The 24,589-nt window shown below is 39.1% G+C and overlaps 1 protein-coding gene across 9 annotated transcripts in view; it reads right to left on the bottom strand.

Moving 5' to 3' along the window:
- Positions 1-4,923: 4,923 nt before the first annotated feature.
- The window catches only part of LOC114786960 (neurexin-2-like), a 196,735-nt gene continuing 177,069 nt past the window's right edge, over positions 4,924-24,589 (bottom strand). For 5 of the 9 annotated variants that reach the window (XM_028974605.1, XM_028974624.1, XM_028974614.1 and 2 more), the window contains 3 exons: positions 19,813-20,135; positions 12,058-12,136; positions 4,924-8,005 (listed from right to left, as the gene is read on the bottom strand). In XM_028974605.1, the coding sequence (XP_028830438.1) occupies positions 7,134-8,005; positions 12,058-12,136; positions 19,813-20,135 (1,274 nt within the window). In that variant the 3' untranslated portion in view covers positions 4,924-7,133. The remainder of the gene's footprint in view (positions 8,006-12,057; positions 12,137-19,812; positions 20,136-24,589) is intronic. The other 4 variants (XM_028974674.1, XM_028974665.1, XM_028974634.1 and 1 more) reach the window with 3 other exon arrangements.

Raw genomic sequence — 24,589 nt, 5'->3', positions numbered from 1 at the left:
ATTGTATTGATCTTGGGTCTGAAACTTTAACAAATGTTATTTTTGTTATAATTTATGCAAAATAAATATTTTTTGCCAATTTGTTTTAGGTAGTGTGAAACCTTTAGTCTTTATAGAGGCACATTTGTTTATTGACCAAATACATATTATTACAAATATATGTATATATGTAAGAGATCCGGAATTGATCTCTTCATCGATGGTAACTTGAAAGCACGTTGTAAGTCGCACTGGATAAGGGCGTCTGCCAAATGCCATAAATGTAAATGTAAATGTAAATGTACAACTATTCTTTGCATTTTCTCATGCCTTTATAGTAAACCTTTACCGTTGATGCAGTTAATGCAGATTTTATTATTAAACAGCTTATGAGCTGGCCAGCAGGTGGAAGTGTTGCAATACTTACAACGCAGCACTTGATTGCAACATTTACAAGAGGTGGAAAACAAATGTGATTAAGCGGACACAATTGAGTCTATTACATAATTTGCATAATTGTTAGACGTGGGGAAACCCAAGCAGGTAACCAATTGATACGTGTTGCTGGTTTTACCTCATAGCAATCTTAGTTTAATTTATACTCTATTTTATCTTTACCTCTGAATTCTTATTTTTATGGAGTGTTAATTAAAAGTATTCCCTTACACTCTTGGCATTTTTCATGATTTCTTGCCTCACAATCTAGAATTAAAATGGACAGAGTTTGAATCATTTCATTTAAAGAACATGCAAAACATAAAACATGACATTAGCTAAATCAACTGCCTTAAAGTCAGTACTTTGTAGGTTCACCATTAGCAAAAATTACAGCTGAAAATCACTTTGAATAAGTCTTTATGAGCTTGTGTACCTGACATAGCTTTTACATTTTCTTTCACTGTACACAGAATTTCCAAATGCATTGATTAGATGCATTTTTCCCCAACTAGGTTTTGAAAGAGAACTTTTGGATCTATTATCCGTACCTTGTAAAACCTTTTCATTAAAATGTTACTCAGAATTAAAAAAGCTATTTACTATGCTTAATTTGCTATATTTTCTGACACAGTTTCCCTGGATCACCAATTGTACTAATCACGTAATTTTCTGGTGCTGGGTGTGCACATGTGCACATTATTTATGAATGGGTGTATATTTAGCCTGGTCCTCCCTCACTCCCTTATCACTCTTTAACCTTCTGTAATGTTGTGTGTACATGTGGTTCTTCTCTGCAAATTAAACTTCACCTTTTCACAATGTCAAGCACCTGTGTCTCATCCTGCAACCAACATAGCATGACACTATGTGACACATTTTGTTCTTTCTCTGTTTCCTATACACTACCTGTCCAATAAGCTGTCAGCATTTCAATGATGAGCTGCCACATGGAGTATTTTAGGGGATTCACTGGATGCAGCATTCAGGTCTACCTCCTTTTTACCATACCTAAAATAAATAAACTGATCAGGAATAAGTAGACAATGTACAAAATGTGCTATAGCGGCTATATGTTCATATGTCCTATATGTTAATTTCATTATGCAGCATTTTTTGCAAAATAAGTAAAAAATTGTGTATAATTTTGAAATCCTTAAAGATGTTGCACAAATTATTCCACCTCATGAAAGTAGTAGTTAAAAGAAATGACTGAATGCCCTAAATTACCATGACATTCATGCACATATTTTCACTTCTGACCACAATTGTATCTATTATACTCAATATTTAAAGTGCGTCAATGCTCTTATAAACATGAGACAAATGAGAGAAAATTATACATATAGTGAGATCCTCAGAAATAACAAAAATGAAAGGATGTTTGACTGTTGACTGATTTCAAATGAGGTTTCTAATCTTGAATGATTTTAGCCAAAATTGTCTGGGACGACACATTGATGTGTGGTTATTCTCATTTATCTTAATGTGAAATGGTTGATCAAGTTTTTTAAACCAAGGAAATAAACCAGTTGAAGCATAAACAGATCTGAACTACTTAACCAAGCACAAAACTGAAATCGCTCCACCCTGTCCCTGGTAGCAAAGTCTGTTTGTTGATTCAATTTAGGGAGAACTCAATTTAGCAATGCTTTTTGAAATCAACATTTGTATTATGTTAGCTCAAAACTAACATATTTTACTTTCAGGAAACATCCTCTAAAAGAGTGGTGAAACATATTTGACACATATGTGAACACATTTTATTTAACCTAAAGTATTTGCAAATTGAAATGTTAACATTAATAACATTTCTCCGAGTATGGTTTCTCTTTGGAAATCTGCATTGCATTTTCTACAAATGTATTTCATTAAGGTATTCTATGCCTTATAAGTCAGAGAGCTGCTTTTTAATGAACGTACAGTATATCTGTATGTATGTATGTTTTGGGTTATGGGTGTGATTAAAAACACTCATGTCACAATGCCTCTGTTGCAATTGTGACTTCTCCAAAATGTATAAACATATAACAGTAAGCTGATCTGTCACTCTGACTCATTTTTGTCTTTCTGATTTGTTCAATTAGTTTAGGATTTTGGAAAACATGGCACTTTTGAATGATCATTGGACTAACATTGTAAATACGCCTTCCGTTTTCACCATGTCTTATTTCAGTAGGTGTAATATCTTCTATTCCATCTTTTGTTTAGTTACATTTGGTTGGTTGAAGACAAAATACATATAAAAACAGAGATGCTTTCTGAATGAACAAATAAATTCTAGACTCTTAAACAGATTTGGACTTGAATTACGCATGCTGGGCTTCCTGTAGTTTGTGGTATGAAGCTGCCTGTGTGCCTTTAAAGGTCTTGTGAGTGAATTACTAATTAAGTAGCTATTTAGCTTTTTTTAGCATTTTTTTTCTTGCTGATGTGAATTCAGGATTGTGTTTCCATCTCAAGCTATACCACAGCTGGCTCTCAACCAAAGCCTGCACCCTCTAGAGGACAAGACCCTGTAACTATGGCAACCCTGCTAGAGGAGCATGACGTGGGAGAAATCTACTTGTGTGTCTGTGCAACTGGGGATGGAACAAGTTCTTCATATACCAAAAGCAGTCATCACTGACCCGGAGATGGCACTTGTAGACACTAGTACTTGCCACTCTACATACTCTCTCATAGTTATGTGCGAGCACATTATTAGTGTGTTTTGAACTAGATATGTATGTGTCATACCAGTCAAAAGTTAAGGGATTCTGTCAGCCGTAAAAAAGTAGTACTAAAGCTGTGTCATAATGTGCAAGACTGTACATCAGAAACATAAACCTATTTTGGTCATTAGGACAGAAACTTTAGAAGAAAAATAGGAAGGTCTAAGAAGAGACTGATACATCTCATAGAACTAGTACCTTAGACTTTCTAATTTTGAAACTTGATGCTTAAAAAGCATTCCCCACCTTTACCCAACAGTCAATATAAAACAACTATTCCGCACTGGATCACATAGTGGAGAACATTGCTGGGTTATAGAAATCTCCATGGTTCTTTAAAGCTCTAAGGCACCTTAGAGCTTCAAGAGGTCCATGTGAACACGTCAGTAACTGAAGCAAAATACAATAAAATACAATGTGGTACTGGGGGAATTCAAACTGGCAATTCAACTGCTCTTTTCATCTTATTTAAGGATGTCTGTGACATGTCTGTAACAACATCAGCACTTGTCCAAGCTGGAATTTTTGGATGAAATGTATGATGAAACCAAGGGGAAATTGGAGCATGACGCTGGGGGTCGATCTCAACTGTGCTCTCTGATCTCTTTCCTTTTGAACCTCAGAGTTTACATGACTGCTTGTCTTTAGTCTGGTCAAATTGAATGAGTCTCTTTGTGCTCTGCTGGAACTCATTGACATTACATAAATAAGTTACAAAATCATTAAACATTACCAAATCCATGAACCATGTTTCTGACCAAACATAAAAAGTAATTACAGTAAATATATCTTTTGGATGCTGATATTCAGAACAACTTGGAATTTCTTGAAAATTTGCATGGACAGCTTCATGAACAAAATAAAGAAGGCTGTGGAGTAGGCAAGGGGTGGAGAGCATGTATGAGCAGTAATCATAGCATTGTCATTCCAAACATAATTGGTTATTAACATTATTTATGATGAGGGAGAGGTAAAGTTTTGCTGTAAATTCCATTCTAAATGACATCTTACTTGCTGAGTTGTTTGCACAGAAATAGCACATTGTGAGTGTGAATCTCACATTGAATAGTTCTAAATGCTTGAAGTTAAGTGCTGTTAAACTCTTTTGATTTTGCTGTTGTCCAAGGATGTCTACAACAGAAATAGCAGACCACTGATACCACTGTGTGCAGTGGGCATTTTGAACAAAGAAAATGAAGGAATAAAGGAGGAGGTAGAGAGGACCCTGTGCTTTATTTGCACCTGTGATGCACTGACAGAATAGACAGAACAGAACAGACTCAGAATAACTGAGTAAGTGCTGTCAATCACCTCAATCAACTGCCATCTTTTTGATTTGGTTATAAAACCTAATTTCATCGTCAGGGTAGTAGAAATAACTGCACACCAACAATAAGGGCTGCTCTGTGTGTAGGCAAGCCCTCCTCTCAAAGACGCATATTACTAGCAAGTAGCATTTATTTATTTGTAAATTGTGAAGAAAACTTGATGTATGGGGCAGTTTTGGCCCCTGGTATGGAACAGGACTTCAAATCAGAAGTTTGCCAGTTCTGAGCAAGGTACTGTCATGGCTGGCAACTGTTCACTAAGGTGATGGGTTAAATGTAGAGGACAAATGTGCTGCACTGTGCTATTTACTCTGTACTATAGTTCAACAAAAACTTTTAATAACTATTAATAAATAACTATTTAATTGATGAGCCCCTCCAAAGCGAGAATAGAAAGAGGAAAAATAAGGGCCAGAAAAGGCAGTAGATTTAAAAACACAACTGTAAAAAACACATCAGACAGATTGTAAGAAGTATATAACCAATTGTATTCCTCTCTGATAATGTACACATAATTAGATTCATCTCACTGGAACACTTTACAATAACATTTAGAAAGAACAAGAAGATACTGGGAGTGTCATGGAATAAAAACTATGAATAAAAGGAGACAAAATTAACAACCAAAAAGATGGACTGAGCCAAATAACTTGATATGGTGTACTGCAAATAATCCAGTCTTGTAGGATAAGATAAATATGAATTTAAAAAGAGATTGTGGCTTGACTGGTCTGCAAGGAATGGTTACATACAATGTCAAGTGGAAATAAGAAAAAAGCCCCAATGGTAACAGAGTTAGGCATCCGACCTCCTTGACTAAGAGAAAAAAAGAATTACTGCAGTGTTTGCAAATCAAATTACAGTTGAGCAGTAAATAAACTAAAATAAAAGAAAAACATATAATTTTAAGTTTCCCAGATTTGTTCATTTGTATATATATTTTTCTCCAAACAGGAATGATAGCAGGGAAAACATTTTTTTGTTATTAATGGGATGAAATTCAAATATTTAGACATTTCACAAACGTTTCTTGATTTCTTTTTTGTTTCTGTTGCCATGGTACAGTTTAGTTCTTTTAATCAAGTTGAGAAAATTGGAATACTAGAGTTCAGTCGATCCTCAAAGGAGCCTTTACTTTGCTGATTTCAGTAAATGTGTGTGTGTATGTGCATGGGTCTTTTTGAGTTTTTTTCCATCGATTCATTCTTGCCCTTTGTCATTAGTCTTCGAACCTGTGAGACAAAAGCCATGCCTGCCATTGTTCGATGCAACAAAAAGTTCCTTTCACTGCTGAGGTATCAGCAAAGTAGATTTGCCATAAAATGTCTTTCACTTTTTTCTAAAACAACATAGAAATAAATAAAAATTCCTCTCATTTTCTTGCAATTCCTTATAATGGCTGCATTTTCCACAGACATTTTGAAATGTTCCCACAGGAGTACTTGGTGGATGGAGAGAAATGGGTAGCCCATCTTACAATCCTTGGCCATCTTGGCATCATCAGACACTGGCCTATTCATGAACAATAATCTTAGAGTGCCCTGTTGGTGAGGTCCTTTAATATCTGAAACGTCTATACACATATATTAATATCGAACAGAGTCTTCTGAAGTTATTAATTTTCTCATGACCATGATGGTGCTGATTTTAACATATTTCCTTCACAAGACAGGAATCTGCTGGAACAATATGACCAGGGATTTTGGTCTCAACGAGTTTGGGGACTAAACATACCATCTGTAAAATTCACTTCATTTCTTATTTTACTTGTCATAATTTTTCTTTTGAAGCATGAAGTTTTTATATTTTGCTCTTATAATTTCCCCGACAAACATTTACTTTTTTCATCAGTACTACATGCTTTAAACACAGCAGAGTAATGTTGCATCAGCTGATGAGCACCAATTGGGAGAAAAAAGACTATACGAGGCAGAGATCATGGCTAAAGAGAGAGGGAAAGGGAGGAATTGAGAGAGAGTCAATGGGTGTTGGATTAATAAATACGTTGATCAGAGAAGGTGGCAACTTCAACAGTATATATATTGGCAATATTTTACTGTGGCCAAGCCATTGCATTTTAACTTAAATCTTTTCACTCATGCTGTTATTACACTGAATTGCATTCTCTCCATTGCAAGACCAGCTCCACAGTGTCACAGTGACACGCTGTTGTAATGCCAAAACCCAACAATTTATTTTTTCTTGGACTGATGACTTTGTCTCACTTGCCTCTATAATACCGCCGACATTACCCCCATAAAGGTTATAACGACCTATGGGAAACACATCATGAATATTGGCACATTCTGGCATCATAATGACATGTTTGGCAGCATTTCCATTATATCAAGGCAAAACAGGGTCTGCTAAATGAATCATCACATAGGCAGATAATCATGCTAAATAATACATTATCTGGCCAATCAGACTAGCAAAAAAATGAGAGAGTGAGCTATTAGAATGACTTCCGGGGTATGGCATGTGACTGCTAGTTTTAATGTGGAACAGGAAACAATAGTAGAAATGGAGGAAGTTCTATATATTGTGAATTGTTTGCTACCCTGATAAATTTCTCTCTCTTTTCCAGTTCACTCATTCCCTCCCTCACCTCTTCCATCTTTCTCTCTCTAATCTCCACATCTCCATATCCCCCAATTTCTCTCTGAATGTGGTGAGCTCAAACATAGTACTCCTTGTCTTTGTTTTTCTTGTTCTTCGTGGCTGTTTTGGCTGTGCCTGTCTGCTTCTCCTTCACTAGGGTTCCATTGCTCTGAGTAGCTGAGTTGCTGATGTAGTTGCGACTCTGGTCCACCTGATAAGAGCCTTCGTCCCGGTTCCGATATTTGTACATGGCGTAGAGAAGGATGAGGATGCAGAGTGCTGCTGCCGCTACAATACCCACCACCATCCCTGTGGTGCTGCTGGATTCCCGAATGACTTCCACAGCACCAGGGGAGCCTCGATCAGGTGACGTAGACTCTGGGAGGAAATTGGGAGGATAGGTTATACCTGGAATGTGTCGTGATCGCCCACCAGGATGCTCAGAATTAGAGGAAGGGTGGACTGGTGGAAGTAGCACCTGGTCCCGGGTGTTCATTTTTCCCGCAGGGATGTGGCTGCCGGGTTTGAGCCGAGGGCCAATTTGCTCTGGGTTGGCTGTGGGGGTGGAAGAGAGTGGGGGTCGATGGGAATTAGGAGGCCGGGAGAATTGGTGGTCACGGGAGTTTGGCATGCCCCCCTCAGCAGCCGGAGGTGGCGGCAGGACCATCCGATCGGTGACGAGGGGTGAATTTTTGTAATAGTCCTCATCGTCCGACTCGGTCATTTCACCTGAGCCAAAGGCAGATACCTCAATGGGCTCCTCGCAGTCCTCCTGGTCCAGGGGACATGGGGGGCGGCCATTGTGCAGTGTGAGGGATTCTTTGGTGGTCTCAAGTAAGGTGAGGAAGGGACGATATGTAGGAGGTGGGGGGATTACAGGGAAGCGAGTGGCGATGGATGGGGGGTCTAAGGAGTCCACTGTTATAATGGGCAACACTAATTCACCTCCTAGGACAAGAAACAGAGAATGCAGGGGAGAGAGTGTTAGAGAGACCATCATAGTGGTGACCATCATAGTGGTGGAAAAAAACAGTTAAAGAAAACAACATTAATCATTATTAGAACAATACTAATACTTAGAATGAGGTTAGTTAAACAGTTAGTCATGTTTAGTTAGTTGCTAGAGATCTATTTAAGTAGCTCAAAGTCTAAACAGACATTATTCACAAACCTAGGCTCAAGAGTTATTAATAAATCTATATCAAAATCTTACTCAGCTGTAGTACTTTGTCACCTCAATCTTGACTACATATCTAATTCATGTTACTGTTGTACGTGTTAATAAACATTAGTACATTAACTACAGGACACTAGAATAACTCTCTTGCTGTCTGGTTCTAGATCTCTGATTGGATGGGTTAAATAAAATAGCAAACCACAGAGTTCAGGTCACTTACATCAACAAATTGGCCGCATGATTTTAGCATGAAAAAAAATTACAAAAAGAAAGCTGTGTAACATTGTTCTTGGATAGTATTAAAACAACCCCCCCCCACTTTAAAAATATAAAATGAAAAGGAAACAAACCACTCCCTTTTGTAAAAATAAAAAATAATATATCTGTATGTATATCATTGAACCCTGCCTGGTGGCCTCAAAAGAAATGGGCTTAATTTTTTTACAAATTAAATATAACTGTGCAAACAATAAGTTGTTTGGACAGATCCCTAAATGCCAGTGTCTACTACCCATAGTAAATAACCACTGTTAGTTGTATTAATTATCACCACTATATGGTGTTTTTTTTTTTTTTTGTTTTTTTTTAGCTAAATGCATAGTTCTACGTTTACTTAATGTGTCATAAATAAGGTATGAATGTCTTTTGAATTGCATTAAAAACTGAAATTTCTGATAGAACATTAATAAATGAGCATGGCTTTAGAATAGGTTTATAATAAACTTAGATCATGTTTTTGCATACAGTAAATTGTTCTGTTATTGAACCAACTGCTTCTTATTGAAATTGCAATGTGCAGCTGAAAGGTATTGATGAGGTTAATTAGTTCCATTCACTAAATGAAAAAAACATTAATCGAAAAAAAACCCCAAAAAAAAAAGTAGGTTGGTTTGGTTTTTCCGCTCATTGCAAGTATGCTTTTGATTATTCCAAACAGTAAGTACTGATTGGGTAGTTATAATGCGAGTGTGTGCATGAGTGTAGGATACCAAAAATATACATATATGTATATTCAAAATATAAATCATACAGTTAAAATCCATATTTCCCAATTAAATGTGAGTCTGTGACTGAGGGGTCAGAATCATAAATGCTGCTATAATGTGTCTTGTTGTAGCATGGGATGCAATAGTAAGCACTATATCCTACAGTTTAGTCAATCACAACTATTTCATAAGAGACTGACATACAAACATTTATCAAATGTGAAGACTATGAAATTCAACGAATTTAATAGTAAGGTTTTCAATGAGTGTTTAAAGGCCCTCTCATCTCCCAAACACAGAGAAAAAAATCTGTCTGTTCAGTCATGCAGCTGGCAAAAGCTCAACACACACCCTCACCACTAAAACTGATGTAAATGTGCAGCTTTAGGCAAAATGCAAAATATCCTATTAACATTTATCCTCGGAGCATTTTAATGTGCCTGATTTTGGGTCTGGAATTAGCTATGGTGCACCCACTACAAAAACAATGTGAATGAACACACATATGATCTGTAGTAATTTTAGTGTGCATCCTAGTCATAGTGGGGGTTATTTTTATGTGTAATATGTTTTCACTCAATTCACTGGTCAGACTAATTAGAGAATGCATATCTTTCTTCGTCTTTCTCTGCTTGCTGCAGCAAACGCAAGCAGAAAATATAAAAAAAAAAATTCAGAGCAGGAGACCTGGTCATGTGATGCTCATCTATGCTCATCCATGTGATGCCTCATCTATAAAGTTGCCATTTTACATAGTGTTGGAAAAAAGGACAAAAGAAGCACTTTCGTAACATGCATTTTAGAAGAGAGCAAACAGATGTATGTAATTTTTTGCATGTTACTTGTCCTTCATGACTTTATTTTCACTCATAGAATTGAATCGTCTACTAAATATTATACAAAGGAATAATTTTACTGCATTCATTAAAAAGGACATCTGCAGTCATCTGCAGACAGTGTTTTAATGGTTTTAGATGTTAGAACCCTACTTATGTATATCTGTCCCAGAACAAGATTTTACTCAATATTAAGAAACATTGGACACTAGCATTTAAAATGAACAATTAGACATGAGATAATTGAGGGTACTGAATGATTTCCTAGGTAATAACATGCATTTTAAGAACTATGCAACAAGACCTATATCTGCATCATTGTAACTCTGCCATAACCTGAAATGGAACCTAACATACACTATAAATATAATTTTGAAGCAAGTCACTGCAAACTCCTTTTTCCTCTCATATTTTCACATTTTTCCTCTCATACTATACTGGTGGTATCTTACTGCAGACATGCTGTGCCATTCTCAACTTTCTACACAAAATCAATTATTGAAAACAGATGGTCACAGTTGATTGAACTGGATTATAGCCAACTGACTTTAAATGACATCCCACAGGTAGAGCAGAAACAGAGGATACTGACTAATTGAATGTCAAAATAAACATAGGATCAGCGAGGTAGTTACACAGCTACAATACATATTTATTACCCTTGTCCCCCACAAAGCCAATAAGTATTTTCTATGTGTCTGTGTATCAATATACTTGTAGTTTATTATGTGTGTAGCTGCACCATTCACATACCACTTGTATTTTCTTGAATGTGAATATAGCCCACACTGCATGATGTAATTAAGAGTGCCTAATAAGGCCAAAGATTAATTCGCCTGGAAACAGGGTAGATAGAAACATTCATGAGATATTAAGAGTGATTTCAGGATACACATCATGTGGAGAGTCCTCCAATCCAGCAACCTCCAAAGGGTCAGTTAAGTGACACAAATTTCAGTGTCAGTCACTCTTAAGAGCTATGCCTTCTCTTATTTCTAGGTATGTGTTACACACTAGGTTACTTCAACCACATTTTGCATTTGGTAAATTTACCTCATTATTTCAGTTGACAAACCATGGTATATAGTTATCTCTTTTTTATATATACTGCCTTCCTCATGGTGTCACAATTATATGGTTGAACTAAATTTCTATAATCATTTATAAATTACTGCTGTAATCAACCTCTCCTCTATCTTGGTTTTAGAGCCCACTTCAGTGCTTTGTTTCTTTTGGTCGAGTGACAATGCATCAAATCTTAACAAAGTTCAGATTGAACTTTGACTGTAGGGTTGCAGATCATCACTTGCTTTAGGCAGAATGCAGCAAAGAAGCCCATTTATCATCTGAACATTTTAAGGGGCCTGATAATCTCTGCATTTTTTTATTTAACTTCACTGGGATAACAGGTTAGAGGCTAGGCCACAGGTAAAATCACACTTCAGGTCACAAGAATATCTGAGGGCATGAGGGTGGTGCAAGGTGGGACCTTGGGTGGGACCTTAGTTACAGTTTTACCACTAGTTTGTTCCTTCTCCCAAAGGCTTCCAGTTATATGCCAGTTATTTTATATTTATAACTATTTTTACTTTTCTTTACATTATAATGACAGATGTATAGCGGATGTTCTTCAATTACATAATGTCATTACATGTAACTCATCACTCCCTAACACTTGTCTGAATAGAGCCTTTTTAAACAGGCAAAAAACAATGGGAAAATATATTTGCTGTTATGCTCAGAAGGGGAGAACTGAGTAAGAATTAAAGAGGTGCTATGAAAGAATGAGACTACCATCTTCAAGCTGAAATATTTCAGGAGATACATTAGCTGCAGATTCACATCAGTATTTTAGAGCCCTGATTATAATAAGATATGGCAGGATGGGTAATAACTTTGAGCAATTCCAACTGCATGACTAGTAGATTTTCATATATGAATATATTACTGGTGTTTTATGTGTCCCCAATATTGTACACTAAACTAGCAGGCTGGACTCACCAATTCCTGGTTCACACTCATCCAGATCTTCATCATCACTTGGACACTCTGCTGAAGCTACTAACAGATCATCTGTATTCTGAAGAAAAGGAGAAACATGAAGGAACAGTGAGAAAACTAACATTTACTCTTATGAAAAGCATTAAGGAAAGCATTATGCATCAGTCCATGGTTTGAGGATACATTTATGTACTGGTGTTTTCATTAGTCCCTGAAGATTTAGGACAAGAAAAATATGCCAAGTGAACATCATGGCATTTGAAAGATTACCCTATCCTCATATGCAATGTAAGGTCAACCCCATATTTAAAATGAGCTTCACTTACCAGCACAGCAGTTTGTAATCCTTAGTACACTTTGTTCTTCTTCCTCGTTTAATCAGCAGATGAGATTTAATAATATGTGATGAGTGGATGCCCACCTGCCTCCCACTGTAGTGCTTAATAACAACACCATCCCTGCATCTGTCTTGACTTTCTGTTTTCCCTCTTAAGCATTTTCTGATGTGACAATAATTATCACAATTATTGATGTGAGTGAATACTGATGTGAGTGCATAATTTGTTGAGTTGCTACTCCTCACAATTCTTTAGGGTAGTTCTGAATGCATGATGCAAATAAAGACTTTGTTGTATTTTCGACTCCTGTGCCTGTTTATCATGCACCTTTGTAGCCCCAGACCTGCAAGGGACCTCCATCATGCTTCAAGGTTGCCTGCAGACATCCATTGTTGTCCATCTAATCTCGATATTGCCAGTTATCTTGTGCTTTTCAGAATCAGAATCACATATTTTGACCAAGTATGTTTATTGACACAGTCCAAAGCACTGTGTTCACAAATGACTCTGGCTTACCTAAATGAGCTTTTGCAACTGCAGCAAGATGCTCTTGCAGGTCTTTGGAGGTGATCTGTGGGTTGTCTGTAACCATTCTCACAATCTTCCGCATATGCCACTCATATTTTTTCTGGGCATGCCAAACATGGGTTTAAACAGCAACTATGCCTGTGCTATTTTATTTCCTGATTCAATTCCCTTCAGTTGAAACTGACATTACAGAAAAAATTAGTTCATCATATGGTGAGGTTAATGCTGTAAGATGGGACGTCTGCACCTTTGTTTTGCGTAGAGATTCAACACCTCCGTTTTCCATATCTTTGGCAAATGGCAAGAGGTGTGAAATGCCTGCCACAGGTTTTTGTGATACCCCACCCTGCCTTTGTCTGCCCCAGACGGGAGACTCTGAGGGCATGACGACAGAAACAACAAATTCTGATTGGTCTGTGACAACTTCCTGTGGGTCAAATGTATGTTCAAAAAGGATGTTCACATGTGGTAGCGGGGACTTTTTTTTCTCAGCTTCTTTTCCATCGGAACTGGGCCTTCCAGTTCTCGAGTCTTTTCTCTCCTCCCATTTTTCTCCTGGATCAGGTGATGTCTATGAAGCTTTGTTCAGGCTTTTCTGTGTTTTTTCTATATTTTCCTCCTGTCTGTCATTTTGGTTTTCTTTGTAACATTGGTACCTTTTTACATACAATATTTACATGTAACTGCAATAATAATCTACTGGTGTTAATAAATTAGAAAATATTCATCCTTTTAACCTCTATTGTGCCATGCCACTTTCTGCCAGGTAACATCAAGTTGAAGAGGTTTGAAAACAGTGCTTTTGTGTGTAGAGAGAGAGAAGTTTTTACTCTATTCTCCTCAGTTTTACAATGCTTTAATGCCCACCATAGACACCATGAACAGTACACTAACTTCTAATTACACAGCCACTGCTCCTGTGAAAGACTTAAGAGTGGAACTGTACTTTAACTAATTTTCTCTGTATTTTCTGTTTATAAAGCATTGAAATCTAAATACAATAATGGATATACAACACACAACCCTGTTAAAATAGATTTTTGTGATGAAAAAAGATTTTCCTACATTTTATGTAACCCATAACCCTTATAATTCAATTGAAAACCAAATATGCTAGGGGAAAAAATAAATGCATATAAAGTTAAGCTGTCCTAGTGGAATTTTCCTGACTTTTACCCAGTTTTGCAGAAAGCTCTCATTGTTTAAAGGTATTAAGCAGGATATGAGTACCAAATATACCATGAAACTGTTAGGTTTGTGTTGCAAGGGAAAAAAAGTATGCAATCGCACACATGTTTTTTCACACACACATACCATGTATTCTCAGGATGCGGGACCTGAGGCATACTAGTGCAAGTTAATGCATTATTTAACTAATGCCAACAATTCTTTTATCATGCAGTTTATTAATATTTGAATATTTTTACTTCAAAAGTCTGGCTATGATTCCATATAAACAGAGGAGGGGTGGTTGTCATAGGGGCGGTAGAGAACGCATGCATAGACATTTTGTCAGGATGTACGTGTTTGGCGTGACTATGATGAGTGAGGCTGTAAATCAGCTGCTGGCCTTCAGTGGAGTGATGAACAAGAATTGGGCCACACTTTCGAGGTGTGAGAGAGATTGTGCAGCTGAGGCGTCGTAGTGGTGGTGTGACGCAGGCATCCAAAGTTAGACCAGGAAATCCGTAAGGTCTAGTAAGCGAATCGTCAAGGGCTAGTTGGGTCTGGGCAAACCAGGGCAGAAGAGTCAGGCAGGGAGGAGTCGGAAAAATGGTTGGACCGTGAAAGCAGTGAGCCGAGCAAGTGAGAAGCAGGGTCAAAACACATAAATCAAGCAGGTAAATAGCAAAGAGAGATGACTCTAACTATGGATAAGCACTGAACCAATGCTCTACATCATCCTCAGGGGGTATCCCAAGTCTCCCAGAAATTCTAGGAGACTCTTGCATATTGATAGGGTCTCCCTAATGGCAGCAAATTAAATGAAATATCTCGTAAACTGCATGCGAGACAGTGGCATGTGAATCGAGCACTTGAGAGAAGCGTGCACACAACTGAATAAGAGAAAGAGAATGTGTGCATGTGTTGCGTGTTAATATAGCCTATAAGCCAATCATAATTCAGTTTGTGCGGCCTTGTAAGGGAGAACCTGAAAATCCCCCCATGCAGGATAGCTCTCCTCTCAATTCTCTTCTGTTCTCTCATCTTCATCTTTCCTAATAAAATCTTTATAGACCTGGGCCGAATATATTCAAAAACATTGGGTTGCTCATAATAATCAAGTTGCACATTTACATAAATTAAATAATAAATTAATATGTATCAGTCCGAGAGGAAACAGAATAGAAACAGCGCGTGTAGTGGGTTTTCCTCAATCCAAGACGATATCCTGGGAGAACACATGGAGGCGCACAATGTGTTGAAGTTGGTTGGCTGTAGGGATTGAGGCCAAGTGGACGGCCTTGGAGAAATGGTCCATTACAAGGAGTGCAGAATTATTAGGCAAGTTGTATTTTTGAGGAATAATTTTATTATTGAACAACAACCATGTTCTCAATGAACCAAAAAATTCTTTAATATCAAAGCTGAATGTTTTTGGAAGTAGTTGTTATTTTGTTTTTATTTTTAGCTATTTTAGGGGGATATCTGTGTGTGCAGGTGACTATTACTGTGCATAATTATTAGGCAACTTAACAAAAAACAAATATTTACCCATTTATTTTTACCAGTGAAACCAATATAACATCTCCACATTCACAAATATACATTTCTGACATTCAAAAACAAAACAAAAACAAATCAGCGACCAATATAGCCACCTTTCTTTGCAAGGACACTCAAAAGCAAAAAGTGTTTTGATCTGTTCACCATCAACATTGCGTGCAGCAACAACCACAACCTCCCAGACACTGTTGAGAGAGGTGTACTGTTTTCCCTCCTTGTAAATCTCACATTTGATGATGGACCACAGGTTCTCAATGGGGTTCAGATCAGGTGAAGAAGGAGGCCATGTCATTAGTTTTTCTTCTTTTATACCCTTTCTTGCCAGCCACGCTGTGGAGTACTTGGACCCGTGTGATGGAGCATTGTCCTGCATGAAAATCATGTTTTTCTTGATGGATGCAGACTTCTTCCTGTACCACTGCTTGAAGAAGGTGTCTTCCAGAATCTGGCAGTAGGACTGGGAGTTGAGCTTGACTCCATCCTCAACCCGAAAAGGCCCCACAAGCTCATCTTTGATGATACCAGCCCCAACCAGTACTCCACCTCCAACTTGCTGGCGTCTCAGTCGGACTGGAGCTCTCTGCCCTTTACCAATCCAGCCACGGGCCCATCCATCTGGCCCATCAAGACTCACTCTCATTTCATCGGTCCATAAAACCTTAGAAAAATCAGTCTTGAGATATTTCTTGGCCCAGTCTTGACGTTTCAGCTTGTGTGTCTTGTTCAGTTGTGGTCGTCTTTCAGCCTTTCTTACCTTGGCCACGTCTCTGAGTATTGCACACCTTGTACTTTTGGGCACTCCAGTGATGTTGCAGCTCTGAAATATGGCCAAACTGGTGGCAAGTGGCATCTTGGTAGCTGCACGCTTGACTTTTCTCAGTTCATGGGCAGTTATTTTGCGCCTTGGTTTTTCCACACGCTTCTTGCGACACTGTTGACTATTTTGAATGAAACGCTTGATTGTTCGATGATCACGCTTCAGCAGCTTTGCAATTTTAAGAGTGCTGCATCCCTCTGCAAGATATCTCACTATTTTTGACTTTTCTGAGCCTGTCAAGTCCTTCTTTTGACCCATTTTGCCAAAGGAAAGGAAGTTGCCTAATTATTATGCACACCTGATATAGGGTGTTGATGTTATTAGACCACACCCCTTCTCATTACAGAGATCACCTAATATGCTTAATTGGTAGTAGGCTTTTGAGCCTATACAGCTTGGAGTAAGACAACATGCATGAAGAGGATGATGTGGACAAAATACTCATTTGCCTAATAATTCTGCACTCCCTGTATAGATGGTGTTCATGCCCTTAGCCACAAGCAAATTGGTGATGAACTCCAGCGTGATGTGGGTCAAATGTGGATGTGGCAAAGAAGCCAGTGAAACTCCTCCACTCGCAAACCAAAGAAGGAAGGCAAAGGACAGGACTGGAAGACTAAGACAATAAAAAGGATCAATCTTACTTAGACCATGAGCCCCCTCAGTTACCCAGCTAGAAGCACCGTCATCTTTGGTAGCATTTATCATACTGGGGAGCAGTGTGGCGTGTGGCCACCAGAATTGCAGATCGTCCAAGTCTGTCTGTAGTTCTGGATCAGCAGCCGAGCGGAGACCCCACCTGCTGGTACCTGGTCGGTGCAAATGGCAGGCTGGTAGCCATGAGACTTTGAAAGGACTGTGACCCGTGGAGGAGGAGATCTAGAGGTTATTGGAGAGTTCTGCTCACAGCAGGTACCGTGGCCATGTCTCTTGGTGTGAGGTGACAAAGCACCGCAGGAATTGCCCAAGCTGCTGGTTATCTCTCTGTCTGGCTGTTGGTTTGGGGGTGATAACCAGAGGAGAGACTGCAGGTGGTTCTGAGGAAGTGGCAGAAAGCCTTCCAGATGGCTGAGGTGAACTGGGGTCCTTGATCCAAGACGACATTCTGGGGGAACCCATGGAGGCGCACAACGTGTTGAAGAAGTAGGTTGGCTGTGGTGATTGAGGCCAAGGTGGGCGATCAAGTGGATGGCCTTGGAGAACCGGTCCACTACCGATGGTGTTCATGCCCTTAGCCACAGGCAAATTGGTGAAAGTCCAGCGTGATATGGGGCCAGGGACATTGGGGCACGGGAAGTGGTTGGGGAGTGGTTGGAATTGGGCAACTGGAGATGTGGGTGTCTTAGCCCGGGCCCAGACATCACAGGGTTAACATAGGGTCTGATGTCCTGGGCCATGGTGTGCCACCAGAATGCCCGACGGATGAACAAGGTGGTGTGTTGAAGCCTCGGATGGCTGGACAGGGTGGAGGAATGCCCCCATTGCAAGACTGCTGACTTGCAGGCCTCTTGGACATACAGACACCCTGGTGGCACATTAGTGGGGCCTGGGTCAGCAGCCTGGGCTTCCCAGATTTGAGTCTCCAGCAACCAGGACCCACAATGCATGCTGGAGGGATTATGGGAGTTGGTTCGGTGGGATTGGTGTTGGGGGAGTGTTTACATGAAATGGCATCTGCTTTGGTGTTGTGGCTGCTGGGCTGGTAGGATAAGTCAAAATCTTCCAATCCAGAAAGGGGGTGTCACTGCCTTGGAGCCAGTGATGCCCGTTCTCTAACCCACACTTGACTGCCATCAGTTCACAGTCCCCCACCCTGTAACTGCGTTGGAGTGAACTTACGGGAGAAGTAGCAACATGTGTGGCATTTCTGTTCTGGACCTTGTTGGCACAGGATGACACCAGTGCCCACATCTGACAGGTCTTTTTTTGATGATGAATGACTGTGCTGTGAATGAAAGGCTTGGATCATGTGAAAAGGGCATGCTGTAGTCTTCATGAGCACAGCAGCACTCAAGAGGGCATTAAGGGTGGTGTTCGTGAGTGGCAGGGGGGTCCAGTTCTTTAAGGCCTGTTAAGGCCTTGGTAGTTGATACTTGGCTGGAGACCTCTATCTTTTTTGGACATAAAAAAACCCCGCGCCAGCCAGCAAGGTGGATGAATGGATGGTACCATTATGGAGGGCTTCGGCTTTGAATTGTTCAATGGCTTAGCATTCAGACTTGGAAACGGAGAACATGTGACCTCAAGGAGGTGTGGTGCATGGGAGTAGGTCGATGGCCATATTGCCTGGTCGGTGGGGTGGTAGCTGGGCTGCTTTCATGGGGCTCCATGCCTTATCATATCTTATCTTATCTTATCTGATGGGTCCTGGAGGAGTATGGTCTTCTTCAAGCATGTGGCAACGAGAGAGGGAGTCAGTCTTGGCATTATTAGTAGGATAGATGGAAGTTAAAGCGGTTGAAGAAGAGTACCCAACACACCTGATGAGGGTTCAGGCACGTGACTTCCTGAATGTAGACAAGGTTCTTGTTGTCAGTAAGCACCATAAACAGATATTCTGCCCCTTCAAACCAGTGTTGCCATTCCTCAAGGTCTAGCTTCACTGCCAGGAGCACTTGGTTCCCCAGTTCGCAACTCTGCTTGGCTAGATTTAGTCAACGAGAGAAAAACACCAGGGGAATCAGGACCGCTGGCATTTCCCGACTGCTTTGGTCAGGTGGCAATTTCACGACACTCTTTCCAGTTGCCTTGTCATTACGTTCCTCCAGAGTTGTTCTGAGCTGGTGTCACACCATTCTCTTTATCATTGAAACTCTTCCGGAGAGCTCCAGATTGTCAGTTATTTTATGATTTTCTATTTGCAAATAATCAAACCAAACTTTTCACCTTCTTTGGGTCTTGTAGCCTAATGCATTCTTGTGTCTTGTCTCTGACATCCTTGGTAATATTTTTGGTCTTGGCCATGATGCAGAGATTGGAATCTGTATAAATTGATTGCATCTGTAACAAGGTATCTTTTATACAAGTAACTTCAGCTCGTTGCCTGTATAAAATACAACCAGGAGCCAAAAACCTTGCTGATTGATCATAAAGATGCAAATGAAATTTTTTATTGATTATTTTGGATTTTTTTTTTTGTTATTATTCTGTCTCACTTAAAAAAAACTACCTTTGACATTTCTTTGTTACTGGGCAAACTTACTAAATCAGCATTATTTAAGTCACTTGTTCGTTATTTACCTGATTATCATTATTTTTTCGTAAAATATCAGCCGGTGATGTCTTTCATTCAGTAAGGCAACAACATAATGTGAAGCCATTGCAAATTTCATGATTCCTGCTCACCTGTGTAACACTGTCCCGCATGGTGGGTGAGCGCTGCTTGCGGGTGGTGGTAGTGGCCATAGTGGTGGTGGTCTCCATTATAGTTGTTGACATGTCTGCCAGGGGGGTAGTAGAGGTTGTGTCTGTGGTGAGGACAGATGGTACATCCCCCACCAGACGCAGGTTCCCGTGGACCTGGACGTTGGGATCTCCCTCAGCTGCCAGCTTCAGCACCTGCAGGCCATTGTAATATAGGCCTGAGATCTGACCCTGGAAATGACGGCCTTTCTCTGTTCCCCCAATTTTTATAAATGCCTGGCTGTTGAAGATAGTCAGTTGCCGACCTGGTGAGCAGACAGAGTCAGAAGCACAGAGAGAAAGAAAGGAAGAAATGCACATAGAGAGACAGTTGGGAAAACAAAATTGGGAAAAGAACAAGAGAATGGCAAGGAACCACATCAGCCTCCAATGATTCTTTAGCTGCACAACATGAGTACTGCAGGTACAGATAAAGGTATTGGAGACCTGCTTGGTAACACTTTAGACGAAGAGGCTTCCCCATGGACAAGAGGGGTAAAAGAAAAAGGGTCGATAACCTCTAGCTAAAAGCAGGTTGTTAGCATACCTGACAAACTTACTGTTTTTTACATACACTCACAGACCAAGTCACAGTAGATTATCTCAAACAGAAATACAATTGAAAAATAGCCAGGTACAGTGCATTGGGAAAGTATTGACAGTGCATTACTTTTTGTGTTACAGCCTTATTCCAAAATGGATTAAATGCATTTTCCCCAGAAGTCTACACACTACACCCCATAATTGTTTGGCAAATGTATTAAATATAAAAAAAATGAGAAAGCACATGTACGTAAGTATTCACAACCTTTAACATGAAGCTCAAAATTGAACTCAAGTTTATACTGTTTCAATCTTTGAGAACCCAATGGTCACTCTGTCAGCGCTCCAGAGGTCCTCTGTGGACAGAGTAGAACCTTCAAGAAGACCAACCATGTCTGTAGCAATCCACCAATCAGGCCTGTATGGTAGAGTCGCCAGATGAAAGCCACTCCTTAGTAAAATGTATATGGCAGCCCACCTGGAGCTTGCCAAAAAGCACCTGAATGACTCTCAGACCATGAGAAACAAAATTCTCTGGTCTAAGGGGACATAGATTGAACTCTTTGGTGTGTAAGCCAGGCATCACGTTTGAAGGAAACCAGGAACCGTTCATATCCAGGCCAATACCATCCCTAGAGTGAAGCTTGGTGGTTGCAGAATCATGTTGTGGGGATGCAGGATTTTCAGCTGCAGGCACTGTGGGAGACTAGTCAGGATAGAGGAAAAGATGACTGCAGCAATGTACAGAGAAATCCTGGTTGAAAACCTGCTTCAGAGCACTCTTGAACTCAGCAAGACCCTAAGCACACAGAAATCAAAGGAGTGGCTTCAGGACCACTGTGAATGTTTTTAAGTGGTCCAGCCAGAGCCCAGACCTGGCTCCGATTAAACATCTCTGAAGAGACCTTAAAATAGCTGTAAATTGGGCAGAACTGGTCAAGGATAGGTTTTCCAAGCTTGTGACATCATATTCAAAAAGAATTGAGGCTGTAATTGCTGCCAAAGGTGCAGCTACAAAGTATTGTGCAAAAGCTATGAATATTTATGTACATCTGACTTCTCAGTTTTTATTTTTAAGAAATTTGCCAAAACTTCAATTAAAAACATTATTGGGTCATTATTGGGTGTTGTGTAAAATCCTGAGGAAAAAAACACATCTGTATTTAATCTGTTTTGGAATAAGGCTTTAACATAACAAAATGTGGAAAAATAATATGCTGTGATATACTTTCCAGATGCAGTTTACATATATACATTTTTGCAATGCAAAAAAACGAATTAATTAGCCCATTATCATCTGTAAGTCATCAGATAGGGGTCAACATTTGCATGTCTTCCTTCTAATGTGTTACCAAAAGTCTGTGCAAAAAGTTTTTTCATCTGCATTGCTAATGCCAGTTTTATCTTTTTATTGGATTCTGTCTTCTGTAATGTTTCACAGAAGAACACATGGAACACATAATTTGCACTGCTGTGACACTAAGATATAATTCGTTTGCCAGAAATGGATGCTCAGAAATGCTTAATATGTTTATATAATATTCTGAATAAAGTTTCATATGAAAATATGAAATATTGTCCATACTACTTGTAGAGGCCTGGGGGTTGGACTGAAATTAGCAGTGCTGAGTACACAATGGTTTGCAATCATTTGTAAAAATGTTTATAGATACATGCATGTGCACACTCACACACACACACACACACACATTTTGGGTTCCCCTTTCAGGACTATTGAATAACTTTTCCTGTCACATTGACCAAAAGACAAATTTGGGTGCTTTAGAGTGTGTATCAATTCAGGTGCTGTTTCTTTGAGTTGAAGAATGTGATTTCTTAGGATAAGACAGTCTTTCATTTGAATTTGAATTTTGCATGTAGTTATAGTTTGTACATTGTACCATGGGTCTGAAATAAATTGATTCCAATATAAATTAAATGCATGGATGTAATGACTAATGTAATGAGTTTAAATAATATCAGTTCCATCCATTCCATCTATCAGTTCCATTTCTTTAGCTTATTTAAAACATTGTGTGTACTTTGGACCCTTGGACCCCTCACACACTTTATCATATTAGTTAATCACTTTTAGAGAAAGTGAGATCACATGGAAACACTTGTCATTTGCAGTTACAGATACCTGGATCAAGGGGTGGCATTTAGCAAATAACCTTATTTAGAGCAACTTAAAATCTGTAGGACATATCCCTGGAACAATATATGACTGAGCAACTTAGAGTTAAGTGGCAACTTAGAGGCTTTTATGTACTATTAGACATTACGTGAATTCTTAGCATGGGAGTTTCATTTCCTTTTCCAGGCCTAATGTAATTTAATAGCCTAATCTCTAACAATTAATCAATTTATGCAGTTTTCCTCTGCCCATCTGATATTTTATTAAACTAGTAGAAATAATAAACATCAACTTTAGATTTATTTTAGAGGTTCTGTTGTACTATAAACTGACTGGGTCATTGTTAGGATTACATTTTATCCCTGTTTCAGGAGAGGACAGAGGAAGAAGCATACAAGAAAGCCCACACAGTGATAGAGGCAATGTGAGATGGATGAAATGGATTCAGCTGTAACTGGGTCATGTAAAGTGATAGAACAAAGAAAGATTAATAGAATAGTGTGACTTGAGCTAAGAGAGTGCAGAGCATTGATTAAAATGTGTTGGAAAGTTAGACAGTGAGTGACAGCAGGGGGTGGATAGGTATGCCTGTGAAAAAGATATGAATCAAGGATTAATATAAATTTATAAAACTTTTCCCAAGCATTGAATGTGCACCAGTTTTACCAGTATTGAGGCTTATCCCAGTTCTGCAAAAATGCTCAGCTATCTGTAATTGGGATACTAGCATACTAGCAATAAAGTGTTAAATACTTGTGACAATATTATGGTGTGTGTATCCAGATGCAGGGTTTTCAATTACCCATCAAACAGACTGCAGTGGCTAAACTGCAGATTGTTAGTTGAACACTGAGATAATGGCACCACTGAGCCAAAGAAGATCAGTCTGTGATCTAGTCTAATCATCTATGTGGATCACCAACTTTACCTGGTTAGAGTAGGAGGAACAAGTAACTATTATTAGCTCAGTGAAGCTACAATGTGCTCTGAGTGCAATTTGAATTTGGAGTGTTGTCGGTGGAGTGGTAAAACATTTGTCCTTTTGCAAATTTGTCCATTTGTTCCACTGCAGCATCAGTGAAAGTGCTTGGTGGATTGAGAGAACATCTCATCATTCATCCTGTGTGCCTCTTTTGATATGAGTCATTGGGAAATTTGAAGTGCAACACTTCTTTCAACTGTTAGTGTCAATATAAGGTTACCATACAGACAAAGTTGATTATGAAGTGGGTAGCAGTTATCTCCTTAGCACAGGCCATTCTTGTAATTATGTTCTCTACTATTTCCTTGTGGAAGTATGGGATTAAGAACTGAGTCCTTGACAAAAGGAGACAAGCAGCACAATGCTTAATGACTCAAAAAAAAATTATATGCTAAAATGTTATATTGTATATCATAAGACTCGATGCAATAGAGCAAGAGCAAGAACAAGGTTGGAGTCACTAAAACATGGCTCACAGTGGGTTTTTTTTTTCCCAGACTGAAAATGCCTTGGAGTGGGAGGACTTGATAGTTTTGATGATTGAAAGGGCCGTTACTGAGCCTTTAAGTGCTGAGCAAAACAAATGCCATTCACATGAGTGCAGCAGGATCCATGCACCCAAACCCAGTTATATTCTCAGTTACTTGTCATATGATAAAGGGTTACATGAGTTCTGATATACACAGGTCCCTCTCTTTTTGTTAAATTTTTTCCCTTCATCAGAAAATGAAGCCCTATAATCCTGTGTTTTAAAGATGTGATTTTATCAATGTCCTCAGTCCTGGCTCTGCAATACTGGTGACAGGTACAAGACAAGACAAAACACTAAAAATGTAGATGACACATATGAGGGTAAATAGGCAAGAAAAGGTTGACATCCAATTGTTTATACCAGACATGCTTGGGCAGTCTTGGCTGTTTGATCTGTTTTTGATCTGATCTGACTCAACCTCTGGGAGAAAGAATGGAGTCCTTTACTGTTGTGCAGTCTTATCATAATTATTTTGCTTTATTTTTTTCTCCTTCAAATAGCAAAAGCAAACATTATTGAATTATGA

Source organism: Denticeps clupeoides, chromosome 1 (assembly GCF_900700375.1).
Source record: "Denticeps clupeoides chromosome 1, fDenClu1.1, whole genome shotgun sequence".
NCBI lineage: Eukaryota > Metazoa > Chordata > Actinopteri > Clupeiformes > Denticipitidae > Denticeps > Denticeps clupeoides.
Note: the sequence above shows the minus strand (reverse complement) of the source record. Positions and strands in the feature narration are given on the sequence as shown.